The 18,537-nt window shown below is 42.3% G+C and overlaps 1 protein-coding gene across 1 annotated transcript in view; it reads left to right on the plus strand.

The window, feature by feature from the left end:
• Window positions 1-2,461: 2,461 nt before the first annotated feature.
• PPARGC1A (PPARG coactivator 1 alpha) overlaps window positions 2,462-18,537 on the plus strand; it is a 368,659-nt gene continuing 352,583 nt past the window's right edge. Inside the window, exon 1 of the mRNA XM_064653102.1 lies at window positions 2,462-3,006. Within this exon, the coding sequence (XP_064509172.1) occupies window positions 2,920-3,006 (87 nt within the window). The 5' untranslated portion in view covers window positions 2,462-2,919. The remainder of the gene's footprint in view (window positions 3,007-18,537) is intronic.

Below are 18,537 nucleotides of genomic sequence, written 5' to 3' on the forward strand. Positions count from 1 at the left end.
TTCCATCTGCACCAGGCCTCTTTTTTTTTTCAGCACAGATGGAGTATTAATGGTTATCCCGAGATTACTTTTGTTATTCAAACATTTAGTGGCTTCTGCTGTTTCCTCCACCCCTCGCCAATCCATTTTTTCCAAGTCCTTTACAGGAGTTTATTTATCTCCACTTTACTCCTTCCTGCCCACAGAACTGAATACACTCTTAGCATCTTTTCTATGGAGCTATTAGCACACTGGGATGGGATATTAGACAAGAGCTATTTGTGGATTTTATTATGTTTGGTTACACACTTCTAGTAATAGAAGCAGCATACAAAGTTTTTTTGCTTCACCACCACCGTCGTAGTAACAATGATGTTAGTGTGCTAACTCATGCGATGGACAAATAGATTATTAGCTATTCCTGTAATGGCTGGTTGACTGAAAACATCTACAAATGGTCTGGAGGAGCAACACATAATGCTATAAATAAGTTTTCAGATCTTGTTTTGCTGCCAGCAGAAGTGTGCTCTGCAGAGGCCTTGAATAGGTTCGGAGTAGTTCACCGCTATCAGCAAAGACTACAGCTGGATCTCCATTAGTAACTGATCACTGTGCAATTAAGCTTAACCTCCCACCAGTGATGGTCCCCCAGAGGAACTTTCTGAAATTCAAATGAAGAGATTTTGAGCTAGACCAAATGGTTAACAGCAGGGTGAGGAACAATGTTTGAAGGAAAAAGAAAAAACCCATAATGGGTTAACAACCCATAATCTGTTGTAAGACTTCTAAACAACGTGGCATGGGAGACACAGATAGTATATCTGTCACTAGAGGAGAGGGAAGTAGGGTAAAACCTACTGAAGTGAATAGACTCATCAGATACTGGGGGGTGGGAGGGAAAGTGCAAAATTTACGTGAACAGAATAAACAGTTCAGAGATCAGGCTATGCTAGAGTACAGTCCCAATGGAATGCACTAAGACTTAATATGAAGATGAAACATGCAATGTCAAGTTGCTTAAAATTTTAGAAGTAAGATGCTTTGAACAGTGACTCCTCAGACAAAAGGAAATTCAAGAACGATGGTGAAGTGGCAAGGAATTTTATGCCTTAATTGTTGCTGTCTGAAAAGCTGAAATAAAAAAACATGTAAGTTTAGGGAGTGACTGATGAGCAGCCTAAACAGTCTCTGAAAGAAAATACTGAAGCAATTTGAGAAACAAATTATTGTGGACACTGTGAACACCTTGTTTTTTATGTCGTTTCCATATTCTGTTGCCGGGATCCTTCCTGTTGTATTTTTACCTGGTTTAGGACAGAATGAAAGGCTGTGTGATCTCATATGGGACAGAGATTCCTCTGGATGATGAATTCTTGGCTAGCCGCCTTTTGGACAATGTCAACTCAACATCAAAATGCCGAGTTTCTACTACACTCACGTGTGTTTCACGCTCATGCCACAGTTGTTTCCTCAAGAAATAGAGTGGCCACAGGATTCCATGGCTATTACTAAATGGTGTTTTCTTCCTTGAAGTATCAGGTGGGGGGGAGTGAGGAGCTTCACTGGGCCTTTGATCATTTGTGCCACAGAACTGTGTCTAGTCTTTTCCATCAATGGCTGTAGGCTGTTATGACAACTGGGTGCTGCTCAACAAACTACCTCCCCGCTCAGCTATGCTTTGGAAACAAACACAGAATTTTTTAAATATGAAAACCACATTCCTTTACGAAACAGAACAGTTATTCTGAAAAAAACAACAAAAACCTCCATTATTTGCTTTACATTTATAATTAGCTGAGTTTTGTGATATCAATGTTAGCTGATGAGGACAATGTCCCCCTTGTCAGAGAATTGCGCTCAAGCTGCTGGGTCTGCAAGCTGAATAAGGAATAGTCAAGGAGCAGGGTCAACGTAATCCAATCTATTTCCGCTAATTTCCTGGCAAATACTTTAAAATCACTATATTCAGCATGACCTCGCCGTGTCCGATGAGCAGTGTGACGACGGCTCACGGGCGGTCAAGTGCTCCCTTCCCTCACGGCGGGGGCCCGGGGAGGGTACCCTGGGCCCCGGTGCAGTCCCAGGGCCGCTCCTACGATCATCGACACGCTTAAAAAACCCAAAAAATTTCCGGTTTTCTCCCTCTCCTCGCCGACGGGGTGCTGAGGCAAACACCCCCCGAGAGGGGCAAGCGGGACAGACTGCACCCGGCAGGACGGGCGCTCGCTGAGGGGGTCTGAAGACAAGTTTCCCGCCGGTTTTCCCGCCCGCTTCCCCTCGGGCGCTCGGGCCGGGCTGCGGCGACGGGGCCGAGCCCATGCCCTCCCCGCTGCGAACCCAGTGGCAACTTTGGCGGCGCAACGCGGTGCTGCGCGGCGGGGCCGGGCGCGGGGCGGGGCGGAGAGGCCGGGCCGCGGCCGGGAGGGCGGGCCCGCCCGCGGCGGCGCTGCCCCGGCGCGGCGGGGGAGGACGCGCGTCGCCACTTGCCTGCTCCTTCCCCGCCGCGGTGCGGCCGCAGGTCCCGCAGGCGCCCCCTCGTTCCCGTGCGCAGGGGCTGCGCTGCCGAGCGGGGACGGGCGGGCGGGCGGGGATGGCGAGGGCGCCCGGCGCTGGTGATCCAGTGCCGGGGTCTGTAGCGCGGCCCGTCCCCGGCGGCGGCGGCGGCGGAGTGAGCGCGCGCACGTGACCGGCCCCGGCCCCTCGGTGCCGCCGCGAACGGCCGCGCTCGCACACGCACAGACACGCGGTACCCGCGCCTCCATCCATTCCTCCGTCCTTCCAGCCCCGCTGCCCCGCACGCACCGCGCCGGCCGCCGCCAGCGCGAAGCTGTCGGCACCACTCCGCGGGGGCAGCGCCAGCGGCGGCGGCAGCGACCCCGCAAGAGGCAAGAGTTTGCGAGGGCTGCTCGCGCCTTCCCGAAGAGGTTTTGCGCCCAGAGGATGGCTGGCTGCGGGCTGTCGGAAGACGCTTGCTTCTCCTCCTTCTTTTACAACTACACCTCCTCCTGGGAGACCTCCTACAACCAGGTAAGAGGTGGCCGGTGCTGCGCGCTCGCCGCGGCTGCGCCCGCCCGGGTGCTCGGGGGAGACGAAGGTGGTGCCAGTGTGTGCAGGAAGGGTCTGGAAGTGTTTCTGTTCAGCGTGTATTTGTGTTGTGGGGACGGGAGGATTTGAATTAGCCGAGAAAAGAAATGACAGAAAAGAGCCTTTTCCCTTGAGCCTTTCGGGCCCCTTCCCTCCGCCCCCGCCCCTCCCGTGAGGAAGAGGAGCGTGAGGAGAGCTGAGGAGCGGGAGCTGTAGCCCACGGAGTGGTGCGTGATGTCCGGGAGCAACTCGGGGCTCAGTCGGGCAACTCGAGCGGAGTGCCCCGAGCCTGCCCTCGGCTGCGCTGAGGGACAGCACCGAGGCAGCCGGGCGAGTTTGCCGGGCGGAGGGAGCAGGATGCGAGTGACAGGCTGCGTGCGAGAGGGACCCCACCGCACCCGTGTCCCCCTCCCTCGGAAATGGCTGCATACGCATTCCGCCCCGTAAAAATTTCGGTTCCTGCCTAGGTGGAAATAGTTCGGCTCACCCGTCTCTCCTCCTGATTCACTCTCGACCCCCCTTCCCGCACTTAACTTTGATGACTGTGCAATGCGGAGCTCGCAGCCGGGTAACGCCGGCCGGGTCCGTCCCTGCCGCCCGCGCCGGGGCTCGGGCAGCGGGGAGCGGCTGGCGAGGCGGTGGGGGAGAGCAGGGGGAAACCAGAATTCGCGCCTCAGAGGTAGAGAGCTATTCTGGGAGTCTCCGAAGCGCCTTTAATTAAATAACTGTTGTAGTCTGCTGCCCCCGCTGCTTGTCTGGTGAAAGTCTACAGGCAACTGTCATTTATAAACTACACCGGTGTTTGTGTGTGCGTGCGTGCGTGGGGAAGGGGGTTTCTGGCGCTGGCGTGACAGGAAAAGTTGGGCAGCGGATGGAAGCGGGCAGCGGAGCGGGCGAGAGGCGCCCCGGGCTGTGTGGGCGGCAGTGCCCGCGGGGGGGCGGGAGAGCCGGGGGGCGAGTGAGGGGGTCACCTCCCCGCTCTCTCCCTGCGGGGGCAGAGCCCGCTGAGCTCAGGGGAAGATGCGCAGCCCACGGCTCGGCTGTCCAGGGGACTGAACCCCCCAAACTAGTAGCTGCCAGTCTGAGGTTGCACCTCACGGCGAGGCATCGGGAAGCCGCGCGTACCTCCTCGCTCCAGGAGTTGCGAACGCCGAGCGGCGAGGAGCGGGACCGCCCTTCGGCAGCGGCCGGGGTCGGTGGGGCTCCGGAGCCCTGACAACCGGCTCGTCCGAAGCAGCCGAATAAATAAATAAATAAATACCAATATCTGTGTCCCGGGTGCGAGCGGACCCCCGCCGGGCCCATCTCGGCAGGCGCCCGCCCCGTGCCGGGCACAGCTGCCGGGTGTGCCGCCCCGGCCGGGGAGAGTCTTCCCGGCAGGGAACAAGTCAGGCTGGCGTGCGCCAAGGACTGGGGGGCTCGTGTGGGGACCAGGCGCTTCTCAAACGCAGGGCCAGCGCCGAACCGCCGTCTCCCGGGCGCGCCGGAGCCCCTCTGGCTCGGGGAAGCCGTCCGGGGCCGCCGGTGGCCCCGCACCCGGCGGGGCGGCAGGCGGCAGGTGCGCGGGGCCGGCAGCCCGTGGCGGGGCCGGGAGGGCGGCGAGGCTGCCCGGGCGCTCGGCTGGCCGGACTCTGGGCCCCGGCGCTCGGCTGCCCGGCCGCCCGGGGCCGGTTGCGGCGGGAGGTCGCGCCGCGCTCGCCGCGGCTCGGGGTGGCCGGTGCGACCGAGCCCGCGCCGGGTGTGTGTTCCTCTGCACGTACCGAGGGTACACACCGGTGCCAGGGTGTTTATGTGAGCATAGAACGTGCGTTTTCATCCTGCTAAATGCGAGCCCGTGCAAGTCACTGAGATTTAAGAAAGGCTCATGCCTGGTACAAAGGCAGGCAGTCATAGGAAAGACTCCTTTGAAACCATTAGAGGGAGAAAATGGTTAGGAACACAGACAATAAAATCAGGTTTAAACCAGCTCCTTTATCTAAAGTTAGTTTCATTCTGTAGCGATACAGTTCGGTGAAAGGATAGCATTGTGAAATGATAGGTTCCCTTACATCCCCTTTCAGGAGAGCAAGCCCGTATCACAATGGAAGCAGGAAGAATTGCTGGCAAATCTGGAGTTGATCTATTCTAAATACCAATGTTGAACTGTATCTAAGGGAAAACGCGGGAGATAATTCAGGATGCAGAAGGTCTATTTATAGAAGGACTATACAAACTGTAGGGTGTATACACAAAGTTGAATTAAATATGCATGATTAGGAAAGGCGTTTCGAAGGAGAAGGTGTAATCATTACATAGCATTACAACGGGAACAGATGAGCTTGCAAGACTTTCCAGGGTGAAGATGAGAAGAATTTTTAAGACACATATTCTTTCTGGTGCTCAAGGCTCCTTTCTATTTTCATCTTTTGCGTATTACGTTAGCATTTACATCAGTCAAATTCACCAGCTGAGGATTAGCAGTAGATGTTAGTCTGAATATGAAATAAAAATGAATATGGGATTTTGCTGCAAATAGCTTTTTCTCACAAGTTTTAACACTTAAAAAGGCAGAGTTGGCTTAGATTTGACAGCCAGCCATATTCGTGTTTGTTTGTTTTTACCTGAATTGCATCCAAAAAAAAAAAAAAAAAGCTTGTAAACCGTTTCTTCTTGCTAAATATAGCAACATAGCCAAAATAGATTTTGTCTTCTATACTCTGTTTACAACAAAGCAGCAAACAGAAAAACTTTAAAACAAAGTGCTGAGATGAGAAGATGGGTTGACTACTGGAAAAATAGTTTTTTATTCCTAGATCAATATGATGCACTCTCAACATCTAGTACGAGGTAAAAGGATCCCTTGTATAATATCAATAGTGGCTCAGCCATAGCTTACTAAAAAGAATCTTTTCCTGGCATCTCAAGGCTTTAATAAGAGTATAAGTAAGCAAAATAAGACTTAACAATGGAACCAGTCAGGTTAAAGAGAACAGTGACATCTTCTAGAAACATAATATATGATCCAGCATCTTTGAAAGAGAGATAGAATGTTTGCTTTATAATTCAGGGAGATTGAGAGATGTATTACAACTTTTATATTTTTGGTGCATTATTGCAGTTCATTTTTAAGCACAAGCTTATATGCGTGATTTGTTGGCAGTATTCTTGGAAGGAACTTTTCCATTGCATATTGAAATCCAAAGTGTATCACAAAAAAGCTTGTATTGGAAAAATCGTGTCTAGAAACTTTATAAAGTCTGTTTTGGATCAATTTCTGAGATAGTCTTCCAGAATATAAGGTTCTGTATTAGTTACAAATAAGACTTTGCATTACTAAGGATAACTCCAAAATATTGAGTATTCTCCTGAAGTTTGCTCTCTATTTTTTGTAGTTATTACAGTACAGGGACTTAACCATTATGCTAAATTCTGGACTAGACAAACTTGTAGACTTAAATCTTGAGATCTTTGAACTGTGGTTGCATAAGCTTACCTGTATTGTCTTGCCAATGTGTGTAAACCTGAGGTGAAGCAATATCCATCAGATTTCCTGTTGATTCATTCTGTGATCTGCATTTTTAGACCAGCAATAAACATTCTACTTTTAGTTCTTTACTTTATAAAATAAAGTTTATTAGTTTATTTTTACTGGAACCTTCCTGAGTATATCTTCTGGAAATTCTCTTTACATCTGTTTCTTAATTAGTAGTCATGAGTAAAGAGCAGCAATTCCTAAGTACTGCAGAGAGGGTATTCAGCCTTGCAAGAGCAGTAATATTCTTGGGCATAACCTGTCCATGCTGAACTGGCAGCATTATTTGTATTAATTATTTCTCATTCTCCAGTTCAGAATTGGATACGTTATTGTGTTACTAATCTATGTGGTTGGGAAGTGCTTGAAAATCATTTGAATGTAGTTCATGAATGAAATCCTATGACTAACACATAAATCTGGATACTTATTTTAATTTGACCTCAAAATCCTTGCAGTATAGAAGTAAATCGAGAGGTGTATGCTGCCTGATTGATGCCATTATTTCAGAGATTTTTCCCTGCAACGCTCAGCTGTGGACTTATTACCTGGCACCATTTCATTGTCCTGTGTTTTCAAACATGGCAGTACATTATACAACATAGTTTGACGAAATATGTTGTGGAAGTATGAGTATGTCAGTGAAAGACAAAGCTAAGAGCCAGCCTTGTGGCTTGGCTCTTTGTCTTTACATTTGCAGGGACAAAAGTACCCCAGTGCAGCCAGAGCTTTCTGCTGATATTTTTGGGGAGCTGGACTGAGTGTAGTATATTGTTTTTATGCATTTTCTTCTTTTAATTAGAGTAAGTCCAATGGCCACTTCTTTTTGATCCATAGCCACTGAGGCTTTTTGACTTACTTTTGTTTCCATGGCTTCTGGATTTTTTAATTTATTTTTATTTTTTTTTAAATTTGAATAATAGAACTCAGAGTCTGTGCAAGTCTGGAAATATGCTAGTTTAATTCATGTTAATGCACTGCATGTATGTAGCATGTACTAAGTGTGAATGTGTATGGAGATGTTGAATGAGAGATACCCATCTGCACAAGATTGGACTTCATGATTTTTGAAGATGTTTTTCTTCAATGAGAGAGCACTCAGTCAGTAGTTTTACGTTATTTGGCTGTGAAAACCAATGGAATAAAAGCATCATTCTACTTCAGTGACATTTTAGCAGAGCCTGTAACATCTCTGCAAATTTAAAGAATGCTGTCAAAACTAAGTTAGTTAAGAGAAAAATGCAATCCAGGTTTAGTATTAACAGAAAATGTGTGGTAATTTTAAAAAAGAGTGAATCTTGGAGTTGAAATTTTTCTGACTTTTCTATTTCCAAGGGGTGTTCATTCACAAAGCTGAGAAAACAGCAGTAAAAATGAAAGTGAAACTGAAGAGACTTATTTTCTTGACATCCCAGCAGAAGATAAATGATAGCATAATGAGAAAGGTGTAGTTTAATAAAAGCAGGTAATAGACTTTAAAAAAAATATTGTTAAACATGATTCTCTTTCTTTCAGAGATTAATGCCTTAATTGGTCATTCAGCACGGTAACTTTGAAAACTGTATTCCAACAGCAGGCTCGTTTAGCAAAAAAAGCATGGTTTAAACTGGGGAAAAAACGTTTTCTCATGGCCCAGAGCAAACCAGCTAAATAGTTTATACAGTAAAGCACAATGATGCAAGTTTAAAGCACATGCAGAAAACGGTGAAGATATTATTGTCATATCTTAGTTTAGAGGAAAAGCTTATGTGAAAATTGTAAGTTACAGTTACGGCTGTGATGAACTAATGCAGTTTAGTGCTTTATACATAAGATGGGATTTTCAAAAATACAGTTGTGTTCAGGAGAAAATGTCAGTAGTTCTAGCGATGTGTTCTGAAGGAAGAGGGCAGGGAGTTCTTAGCTGGTCAAATGCTCATGTGGTCTAAGCAGAAATGTAAAAGTGCAGGGTTTGCATTGGAATGAGAATGGGGTCATCCACCCTTTGTACTCATCATCAGGGAAGCAGAACCTTCTTCCAGAGAGACCATAGGAAATCAATGAGTACACTTTGCTAGTGTAGAGATAAATGTGTACTGCGGAAGGGTATTAAATATAAAAGGGCAGCAGTAAAATGATTTACTACATGAAGCAGTGGAACTTTCTTTTGGTCACCTAAAAGGCAATTTTCTTTTTTTGATAACATAATTGTATTTTTTTAATACTAATAACTGAAAAAGGCTGGCAAATCAGCTCTTTTACAGGGATTTGAGCCCTAATGTAGTATAATAATGTAATCTAGGAGAGGCTTGTTTGTTTACAAATGTCAGCTTATTTACAAACATATACTTTTTTAACATATTATCTGGCATTTATAATTTAGACTTTAATGATCTGATCTGACTTACCAAAAGTTAATGGGGTTTTTAATGTTTTTTCCTGAGGCAGTGTGGATGCTTGTGATCCAGTTTGTCTCGCCATGACCAGAAGGTATCACTGAGGGATACCAGCACAACGGATGCACATAGGAGAGAACCTGATGTATGTTTAGGTGTAGAGGCTTAATGAAATGTGGAAGAGCAGGTGCACAGTCCTAATGTGTTGGTGGTTTTTTTAGTTTCCTGTGATGTGTCTGTTTGCTGTGTGAGCAAATCTCCGTGTACATTTAAAACTTATAGGACTGTGAAATTGCTAAAAAGGACAGAAACCAAATAATTCTGAAATATTTTTTGTCTTAGACCCTGTGTTCTCTACAAGTGACAGTAAAGATTCTCCTTCTGCTACAAAGCTGTGTATTACTGCCTTGTCTCTAGAGGTAAAATTAAGGTGAAGAGAGATTAATAGCAGAGCGAGCCTTGCTCTGGATATAGCACTTGTAACACCGTGGTGCTAATTCTGAAAGGAGAAATTGGATATTTGCAGTTCTGTATGAACTCACTGTGACCCAAAATGATGAGAGGTGTCTAGGCTAGCACTTTTTTTGGAGGCAGGAGTGTGCTGTGTTCATCCCAACTCTGCTGTGCTTTGGTTAGTGTTGTAGGTTGATCTTGTGGCAAATGAACGGAATTCCTTTTGGATAAAGCTGGACTGCGAGATGTGTTCCAGGAGTGCCCCTAGTGCATTTGAGCTAAGAATTGATTATCAACTAATGAGATGAGACCAGGGCTAGGATGTAGTTAAATAGTCAGCCATACCCTGAAGTGCATGGTGCAAAGCGTGTTGTGGAGATGTCGGATCCTCAGCACCAGCTGTCTGACTCTTCCAGTCTTACTGTTCCACATTGCTTGCTTGTGTAGACAGCCCCTGCATACAGTCAGGTTTGCCTGGCAGAGGGCACGTGGAAGCCCATATTTGGGAAGCTGTTTGGAGACTCGTGGGTAGAATGGGTCACTTGATATTCATCCTTATGTTGCAATCATAAGGCCATTATTCTTTCCCTCGAAAAGGGATGGTTTGTGTTGGCATGAAGAGGAAAGGTTCGTTTGATCACTTGTAATATACACATGAGTGAGTAAGAGGCACTGGTACTTCGGCTTGCAAAAGCCCTCCACATTTTTAACCCATTTTATTATTTGCAAGAGCAATTTAGTTCCTAATGTTAACAATGAGTGATTATGATTCTGTACTTCCGTTTACAGCATAAATTAGCATTTTGTTTTCCATTACAGCTTTTGAATGAGGAATTATAATGTATAATTTGCTGCAAATAGATGTTATCATCTCTTTGGATGTGAACAACCACATAAACTTGAGCAAATGATAAAAATGGAATCAATTACTTCTCAAATGGAAGTAGTTTACAAACCTTCACAAACAAAATGGCAATAGTTGCTGGTTATTGTAACAAATAATTAGGGTTTTTTTTAAACAACATTTATTGAATTCTATTGACAATTTAGTAATTGCTTATAGAATATTTAATCACCCCCCTCACAAAATACATGCCACACAATATATACATTTTTTAAACTGCAAATTGCCTCGGTAGTCCTTGTTTGAAGCTTTACTCATGTATATTCACCTGTACAAATGTTCCAGAAGGGGAGCACTGAGCACAAATCATGCTGCTGATGATTAGGGAGCTTCACAATATTCTGGAATTAGTAGATTAGGATTGAAATTGTAGAGGAGAGAAGAATGAAGACTGTGTGTTGTAGGCTGTATCCAAAGCCTGCTGAAGGTGATGTGAATTTTTCTGCCGCTTTGAACTCGTGACCTACGTCCTGGTTATAAGAAGGATAAAGAAGAGACGAGATGTTATTACAAGTGCTTGAATGAGTGAATGCTGTAAGTCTCTACTGTAGGGGAAGATAATAACTTGTACTTTAATGAGTTTACTAGTTTGAATTTCACAAAACAAGTTTTCACTGTCAGTAGCTGCGATATATTTCTGTATTATACAAAGTTATTCATGCTTGGAAAAATACCACTCCACAGCCAAAACGAATGTGAGAAACAGTCCAGAATCACTCTCATTCTCTTCCCATTGCAGGCTTTCTTCATATCAGTAAAGGACATAATCCAAGCATCATTTTCAACCCCTTCCTTTCAGAGAGGCTGTCTAAATTCTGATGATTTTCTGCATACTGGTTTGCATATATGTTTATTTCTGATCCCCGAAAGCTCTGACTCTAAAGTCACCACCTACACCATCTCCTGTCAACCTGAATTCATCAGCCTTTTTCTCACAGTCATCCCTGGTAACCCCATTGTATCCATCCATTCTGTATGCAGTATAAGCCCTGATTGTACGTACTGTTTTGATTGCCCCTGCTGTGTGTTTTACCCTTATGTAAAAATACAAATTAAAGTCCATACTTTGCCTCATTTAATGCCTTAGATTTTAGACCTCTTAATGTCCTTCTAAAGTCTTTGCGTACTTTAGTTGTTCCCTGTTTACTGTTACCACCACCTCTTTTTGTTTATGACTGATGCTAGATTTGATGCTTGCTGGGTTGCTTCTCTCAATAAGCAGTTTTTTTGCTATCCACACACTTTCCCCTTTGACTTAGCAAAGTCATGAGCCCACTGAGGAAGATTATGTAGGCTTTCATCAATTGTGTCTTGAAAGCCATTGTTGCCTAATTATTAAAAATGGATAATCTTATTTTGTGCTTGGAAAACTATGGAACAAACTGACCAAAACCCATCATCACCCTGCTGCATTTCACTCTATTCATCTGTTGCTTGTTTCTTTAGGATGATGTCTGCTGCCATACTTGGATCAGTTTGTAAATCAGATAAACAATAGCTTCTTATTCTTCTAATAATTGAAAAAAGACTAATGATGTATTTTCTCATTTGCTCCAGTCTACCAAACATTGAAGTAATTGGGGAAAAAAACCAGATAGAATGGGAATAGCATAACTTGCAATTCACGGTGCTGTGTTCAGCCTTAGAGCTTTCTTTTGAGGACATGGAGCTGATTGTTTAGGATGGAACTTTCTCATAATTTTATTTTTGAGGCAACTGTTGGTTGTGAAAATTTACTTGTTTTCTCATTTTGACTATAAGTCTGTCTGTTTGGCTTTTTTTTTTTTTCTTTCTGAACAAACTGTCTTGGGCTGGAGCAGAAGGGGAATGTTATGACACTGCGTATTTGCGGTGAACTTTTTTGAAGTTTGGAATGGGCGTCTGGTGTAATGATTCCTGAAGGGCTGCTGGAACTTGATTTTAGAAAGGTGTGCATGGCTTCATGAGACATATCCACAGTCGTCACAGGCTTCTTGGACTGAGCAATTCACTATGTTAGAGGTTTATTTGGTTTGTAAAAACTCACAAACTCACTCCAACAAACTCACTTCAACCGTTTGTTTTCCTTTTTTTTAAAATTATTTTTTTTGAGTCCGACAGCAAATTGTGACTTGAAGTATCTGCTAAATTTTGACTTTTTATTCCTGAAGCTTATTATATCTGCCTGCTACCTCTCTATGCTCATAGTTTGCTTAGGCCTTGATCCAGCAGACCACTTAATTGCTCAACTGTAAACACTTGAAGTCAAGGGAACTGCTTACAGGTTTAAAATGAATGTGTGGTGTATTGAATTGTGGCCTTAAACAGCTGTATCTTAAGGACAGAGAACTTTTCTTCCATCTTGTTTGTCAAGTACTGGCCATGCTTCCAATGCATTAGAAGTATTGATGGTAATTATGGCAGTGGGAGCAAGAAAGCAAGGAGGAGATCAAGGAGACCTGGTAATGGTAAAGGAAACCTGCCAATTGTTCATTGGCAGTTCAGTCTCTTTGTTTGTTAAATGGATTTGTGTATAAAAGATGATTCCTTTTCTCCCAAGCAAAAACCTGTGAATAGGTAATGCTCTAAAATGCAAGATTATGTGCAGTGACAGAAAGCTGTGCATGAAATATACTTGAGGATAGGAAACTCCTTGGATGGTAAACAAGGTTTAAAAAAAAAAAGGAAAAATATGGCTGAAAACATGTAATGGTAAGAAAAAAGATTGTAAGTGGGACATGCACACACTTAAATATTTAGCCATGTGAAACAATGAGTTGAATGAACTACTGACCAAATAAATTAGTAAAACAAAAGTAAGGTTGCACTTCTAACCTTTTTTTATTTTCATCCAAAAGACTGTTAATTGCTGGAGGATTAAAATAATTCATGTTCAAGGATAGAAGGTGATAACAACGTGCAGAGCTTGGATGCTCCAGCTGTAGAAGAAACAGTGAAAAGAATACTTTTCTCTCTGTGTGATGTCAAAGCCAAAAGAGGGGAGGGGGGGAGAAGGAGGGGATTGTGGCTCTTTGATGTCACTTTCAGAATAAAAATAATGCTGCAAAAGAAAGAGCATAATCTTTTTCTATTTATCTAAGTCCTTTTTTTTTTCCTAAAGAGTTAGGGCAGCATTGTTAATTGATTTTTCTGACACTCATAATAACAGTTGTATTAAAAATAATTTACAAAGGATTTTTTTTTCCAGAAGCTGAGCCCTGCGGAATCTGTTACAGGAAAGTGGGTAGAGAGTGGATTATTGTACATCACTGTTCTCACATAATTATAATCTGCTTGATTGGTAAAATGCATGTTGTGCTTTTGCATTGTCCATTTTCAACGAGTGGTGTCTTTCCAATAAGATTTCTTGGTTTAGTAGTAATAGCATCAGTATCTCTCATGCCCTTTCAGTATAAATAAAGGTTGTCCTAACAGCTGCTCAGATTGTGCTGGCATAGTAGCCATCTTTGCTGGAGTGTCAGTTTTTGGCTAGAATATTTTAACACACTGGGGCTTTTCTGTGGTTATGAGTGGTTGAATCATTTCCAGCTGTGAAAACAGATGTGTGGCTTTTTTGGGAAGTAAAGTTAATTAGGGGAGGCTTATGAATTGATTCTTTTTTTTTTTTTATGGCAGGGTTAGAGGATGCCTTTAGAAATGAAGTAGATTCTTTTAATGAATGTGAATCTGGACAGACCAATGCCAACAGCATCATAAGGAAAATTTTGGGCATATCCATGGCAAAAGGAACATTTCCATTGCACAATAACTTTTAAAACCATGATAAAAATGAAAAGAAGAAATACTTACTATTTACACAGATAACTAATAAAGTTATAAAAATAAAAGGCAAATAAAAAGGACTAGTTAATTTTTGTGCATATTGTGTATTGATATTGTTGTTTGGCTGTTTTGTAAGGCAGCTCACAGTCGTTTTAGATCTGTTTGGGCCAACAGTTCACAGACATCTCATTAAATTTTTTGTTTTCTTCATCTTTGACTTCTGTCTTTGAAAGGAATTCTCTAGGTGAAAACTGGAAAATATTTGCCGTGTTTCAAACATTCTACTCCCTTTTGTGTTTAGCATAGTGATTTGTACCTTTAACATTGATGTCTGTCTATTTTTAAGTCTGCTGGTAGGCACAACCCAGTTTTGTGGAAAAGGGAGCATTTCATGTGAAGAAACTCTTAGTTTTGTGATATCTTTCTTACTCTTCTTGTTCTTGCTTGTTACATAAAATAAATGGCAAGGGATGTAAAAAACAAAACAGCAGTAATTGCTGTTAAAATTAATTAAAAAAATAAGTTTTATAAATTACAAAAATTGCTGTCGAAAATTAAACAAGCAAACTTGTTTAATTTTTTTATTCTTGTTGAAAATAAGCGTCGTGGAAATCTATTCATTAGAACATCCTGTAGCAAGGATGTTGTCCCTGGGCACATGCTGGGGCTGCATAGTGCATGGAGCACTGAAACCCCAGATGTACAGAAGTGTCTCTAGGATTATCAATAAACCTTCATGTCTAAATGAGCTATAAACTCACTGAGCAGCATTCAACTTTTCTAAGACTACTGCAACTGTAAATTAACAATGCAAACAGGAAAAAATTAGATTGTTTATACATATATTTTGCATTTTTTTCCCATGGGAAAAATGAATACTTGGAAAGATCATGGAGAGACCATTATAAAAAAATTGTATTTTTTGGAATCACAAACATGTATCCATGAAAGGACTGACCACCTCTTCTCCCATGAGTAGGTTGAACTGTAGGACTTACTTGGTGCTTTGGATATGTTCCTCCTTAGAGAGCCTCAGTGAATGGCTCTGCATGTTTAGGAGAGTGTGTTGCTGATGTGGGATTTGCAGAGAATGAGGAGATGATGTACTTCTGTTTTAAATGTCCAGGAAGTGGGACAGTGGTTTTAGGTGTTTTTTGTAAGGGGCATTGCCCATTATTTAAACAGAGTGACTGCCTACCTTTGGATTAGTAGTTGTCCAGGATGAAGAATGGATGTGGCAGTGCTACCTGCAGTGCAAGTCTCTAAGGCTTTAACATGTTAGATTCCTGGTTTTGGATATAATTTTGCCAGGTGTTAACTATATGAACTGGGTTTCGCCACAGTTGTATGTCTCAAGCTATGGTTTGTGTTTGGTTAGTTTTGTTTCTTTGTGGTTTTATTTTTCATGCAGGTAAACATGATTTTGCCGTCTTCAGGAATGTTATTAGATTAAAAAAGAAAACATGTAAAATTTCATACTATAATGAGTAATTAAATCTTGTCACTAGGGAAGGCAATATAAAGTGTAGAACTGGTTTTTAGTAGAAGATGTGTTGTTTTTATTTTTTCTTGGTGAAGAATTACTAAGTATAAGACAAAAAGCAAACAAGAGAATAAAAGGACTGGCATATTGAGAATATTTTATAAAAATATTAATTCTTTTGTAGTTTAGAAGATGTAAAGCAAAGTGGCAGCAAAAGTCAAAGCTGTATTTGATTAGAAATCAAAAGGTTATTAATAGTGCTGATTACTTCAGCTTAGTTATATCTGCTCTAGTATTACTCTTATTTGTTTGCAACACTAATCAAGCTCACTGTAAGCCCTTATCTTTGACCAGCCAGAAGAAATTATAAAGGGAAATAATTGTTTAGTGAGAAAGACTTTGATAACAGCATGACTCTTGTGTGGGAGACAAGGAGATAACACTGTCTGAATGAAATGATATAACCAAGGTAACTAAGGTGATAAATTCTTTAGCTGTCCTGTCCTCAGCAGTAAAATATACAGCAAATTAAAGGTGTCTTTTCAAGAATCATTTTAAGAACTGATTGTATTTGTAATTTGCATGTTTCACATTTGCATGTGTGGAGGAAATGGAGGACATTTGGTGTTAGGAATAATACAAGTTTGTAAATCCACAAATTTAGCCACAGAGTTTGACCAGATGATTCAGCCCCTACTTACTATCCAGTTATCTCTCTATTGAATTGAAAACTGTGGTTGGTGTTTGAATTTTTACCAAAATATTTTCCAAAATTTAAGTATTTATCTGAAGGAAGGCATCAAGCATTCAGTAAAGCTTTTGCTACTTACTGTACTGGTTAATCATTCATTGTTTGCTTTCCTTAGAAAGTCCTGTTTTTCAGTACAGTTGTTCAGGATTAATTTTCTAGGCAAAGGTTCTCTTTGTGACTTGACCTGATAGGTTGGAAATCCCTTCAGTATCTTTTTGCTTCTACCTCTGAAAAATACTTTTACTCAAGACACCAACGTGTCTTCTTTTTTTAAGCTAACCAGAGTGACCTCTTTAAGACTCTTACTGGAGGACATTTTTTTGCAGACTTAAGTACATTTGCATAACTTCTCTGTTTTCCTTCCAGTTTTTTGATTTCCATTTAGGAAAATCAGATGCCAGAAGCATGAGATGGTATTTCAGTATTGGTCTCTACAATGCTGTCAGTACTACAGAGAAGAATTTACTTACCTACTTCTCTTCATTACATTCAAGGTTCAAATTAATTCTTTTTGCTGCAGTATCACCATGAGAGTTCACATTGAGTAACTTGTGCACTTCAGTACTTATTGTCTTAACTGAGTCATGATTATTCAGGTCTCCCATCCTGTACATATGTTACATTTTCTGTTCATTGATCTGCACCTCAGTACTTTTTTTATCCAAACAGGCTCAAGAGCAAGCAAGCAAGGAAGAGGCAAGTACATGTATTTTAGCATCAGCGATGGTCCGTGGTGGTTTCAGTGTGGTGTAATGTGCAGTCAGGTGTGCTAAGGAAGTTACCGTGCCAGTTGTTCACCTTTACTGCCCCTTTGTGTTATGTGGCTTTTGTGACAGAAGGCCCTCCATCCCAATTTTCAAGCTTTACTGCACACCAAATTGCTCCCTAACCTGATTCTTTCAAAATGACCTGAATTAATAAAAACATTGAAAAAATTCGACTGTTATGAATCTTAACAACCACAAGCAAACCTGCCTTAATTTTGAAAAAGCTTGAGTACAGTACGGTAGTGATATGCTGTCATGCTGGGTGATCGTCAAGAAGTGATGATGAGCAACTAGGGGTCTGTAGGGGTGGTAGCCTGGGTCAGCTGCAGCCTCAAGAGACTCTCTGAATTCAGCCTGTTTGCTGTAAAAGCACTGAATTCGGAGAGGTAGTAAGTAAGTAAGAATTAAATGCTTATTCTTTGAAAGATTCGAGATGGAAACACAATGGGAGCTTCTTGGTTTCAGTAGATGTGGATTTTTCCTCTACAGAGCTATGGATAATGAATGCATCTTTCTGGAGGTGTGTGTTGAGGTTGTGATTTTTATTTTTTCCCCCACACCTTTTCAAGGAAGTAATGATTTTGAGTGATCAGGTTTTTGAAGGCTCAGCTTCAGACATCGTAAATAGGGTTGACTTTCAACAGCTAATTCTTTAACCATTACTGAATTTTTGGGCTTTTTGAGCAACTAAATCTTGAACAACAAGAATCAATGTCTCTTGACATGCGTGTCTCTAATATTTAATGTGTGAAGACAGCTTGTAACCACATTGCAGGGAAAGCTATGGAAACCTTGCTAGGCTGGATTATGCAGAGAATTGCCAGTAGTCACAGAAATTGATTACTGTAGCTGATGTCTCTTTTTAATAATGTATTCTTATGATGTTTGTAAATCACAAGCAGGGCTTTGAAGACCTGAATACCTGCTGTATAACTTTTTGAAAACACACCTAGTATGGTCAGTCTCTTATATAGTTCCACAGTGCAGGGCTCTGAACTTCATGCATAACATCCGTCTGTTCCCCAGTCTGATTTGATGGCATATATTTTGCTTGCAGATTTTTATAAGGTGGAACTGAAGACTGTAACAGGCTGTCCTGATATCTGTGTCAGACTTATGTGAGATAAAACACAGCCTGAAATAATTCCCTGTAAACTGTCAGTGACCACCAAGAGTTTTGATTTGGCAGTGATGACTGTATTTAGAGCTGAGCCCAGGGGACTTAATGTAACAACTGTCAAAGGCTTGTTTTCTGAAGGTGCATGGATGTGAGAAGTAAGGTGCCTTTCAGGAAGACTTCAGTTACGTTCTTCTAAAATACATAGTGCTGCGTAGGAATATTTGACATGATTTAAAATTAACTGGCTCAGATAACAAAGGCAACAGCGCTAGGTTGGACTTCCGTCTTCTAGTGAATTAGTTACTCCAGGTCGGCAAGCATGTTAGTGTTCATTCTGTCTGCTGTGCA

This window comes from Pseudopipra pipra, chromosome 4 (assembly GCF_036250125.1).
Source record: "Pseudopipra pipra isolate bDixPip1 chromosome 4, bDixPip1.hap1, whole genome shotgun sequence".
Lineage (NCBI taxonomy): Eukaryota > Metazoa > Chordata > Aves > Passeriformes > Pipridae > Pseudopipra > Pseudopipra pipra.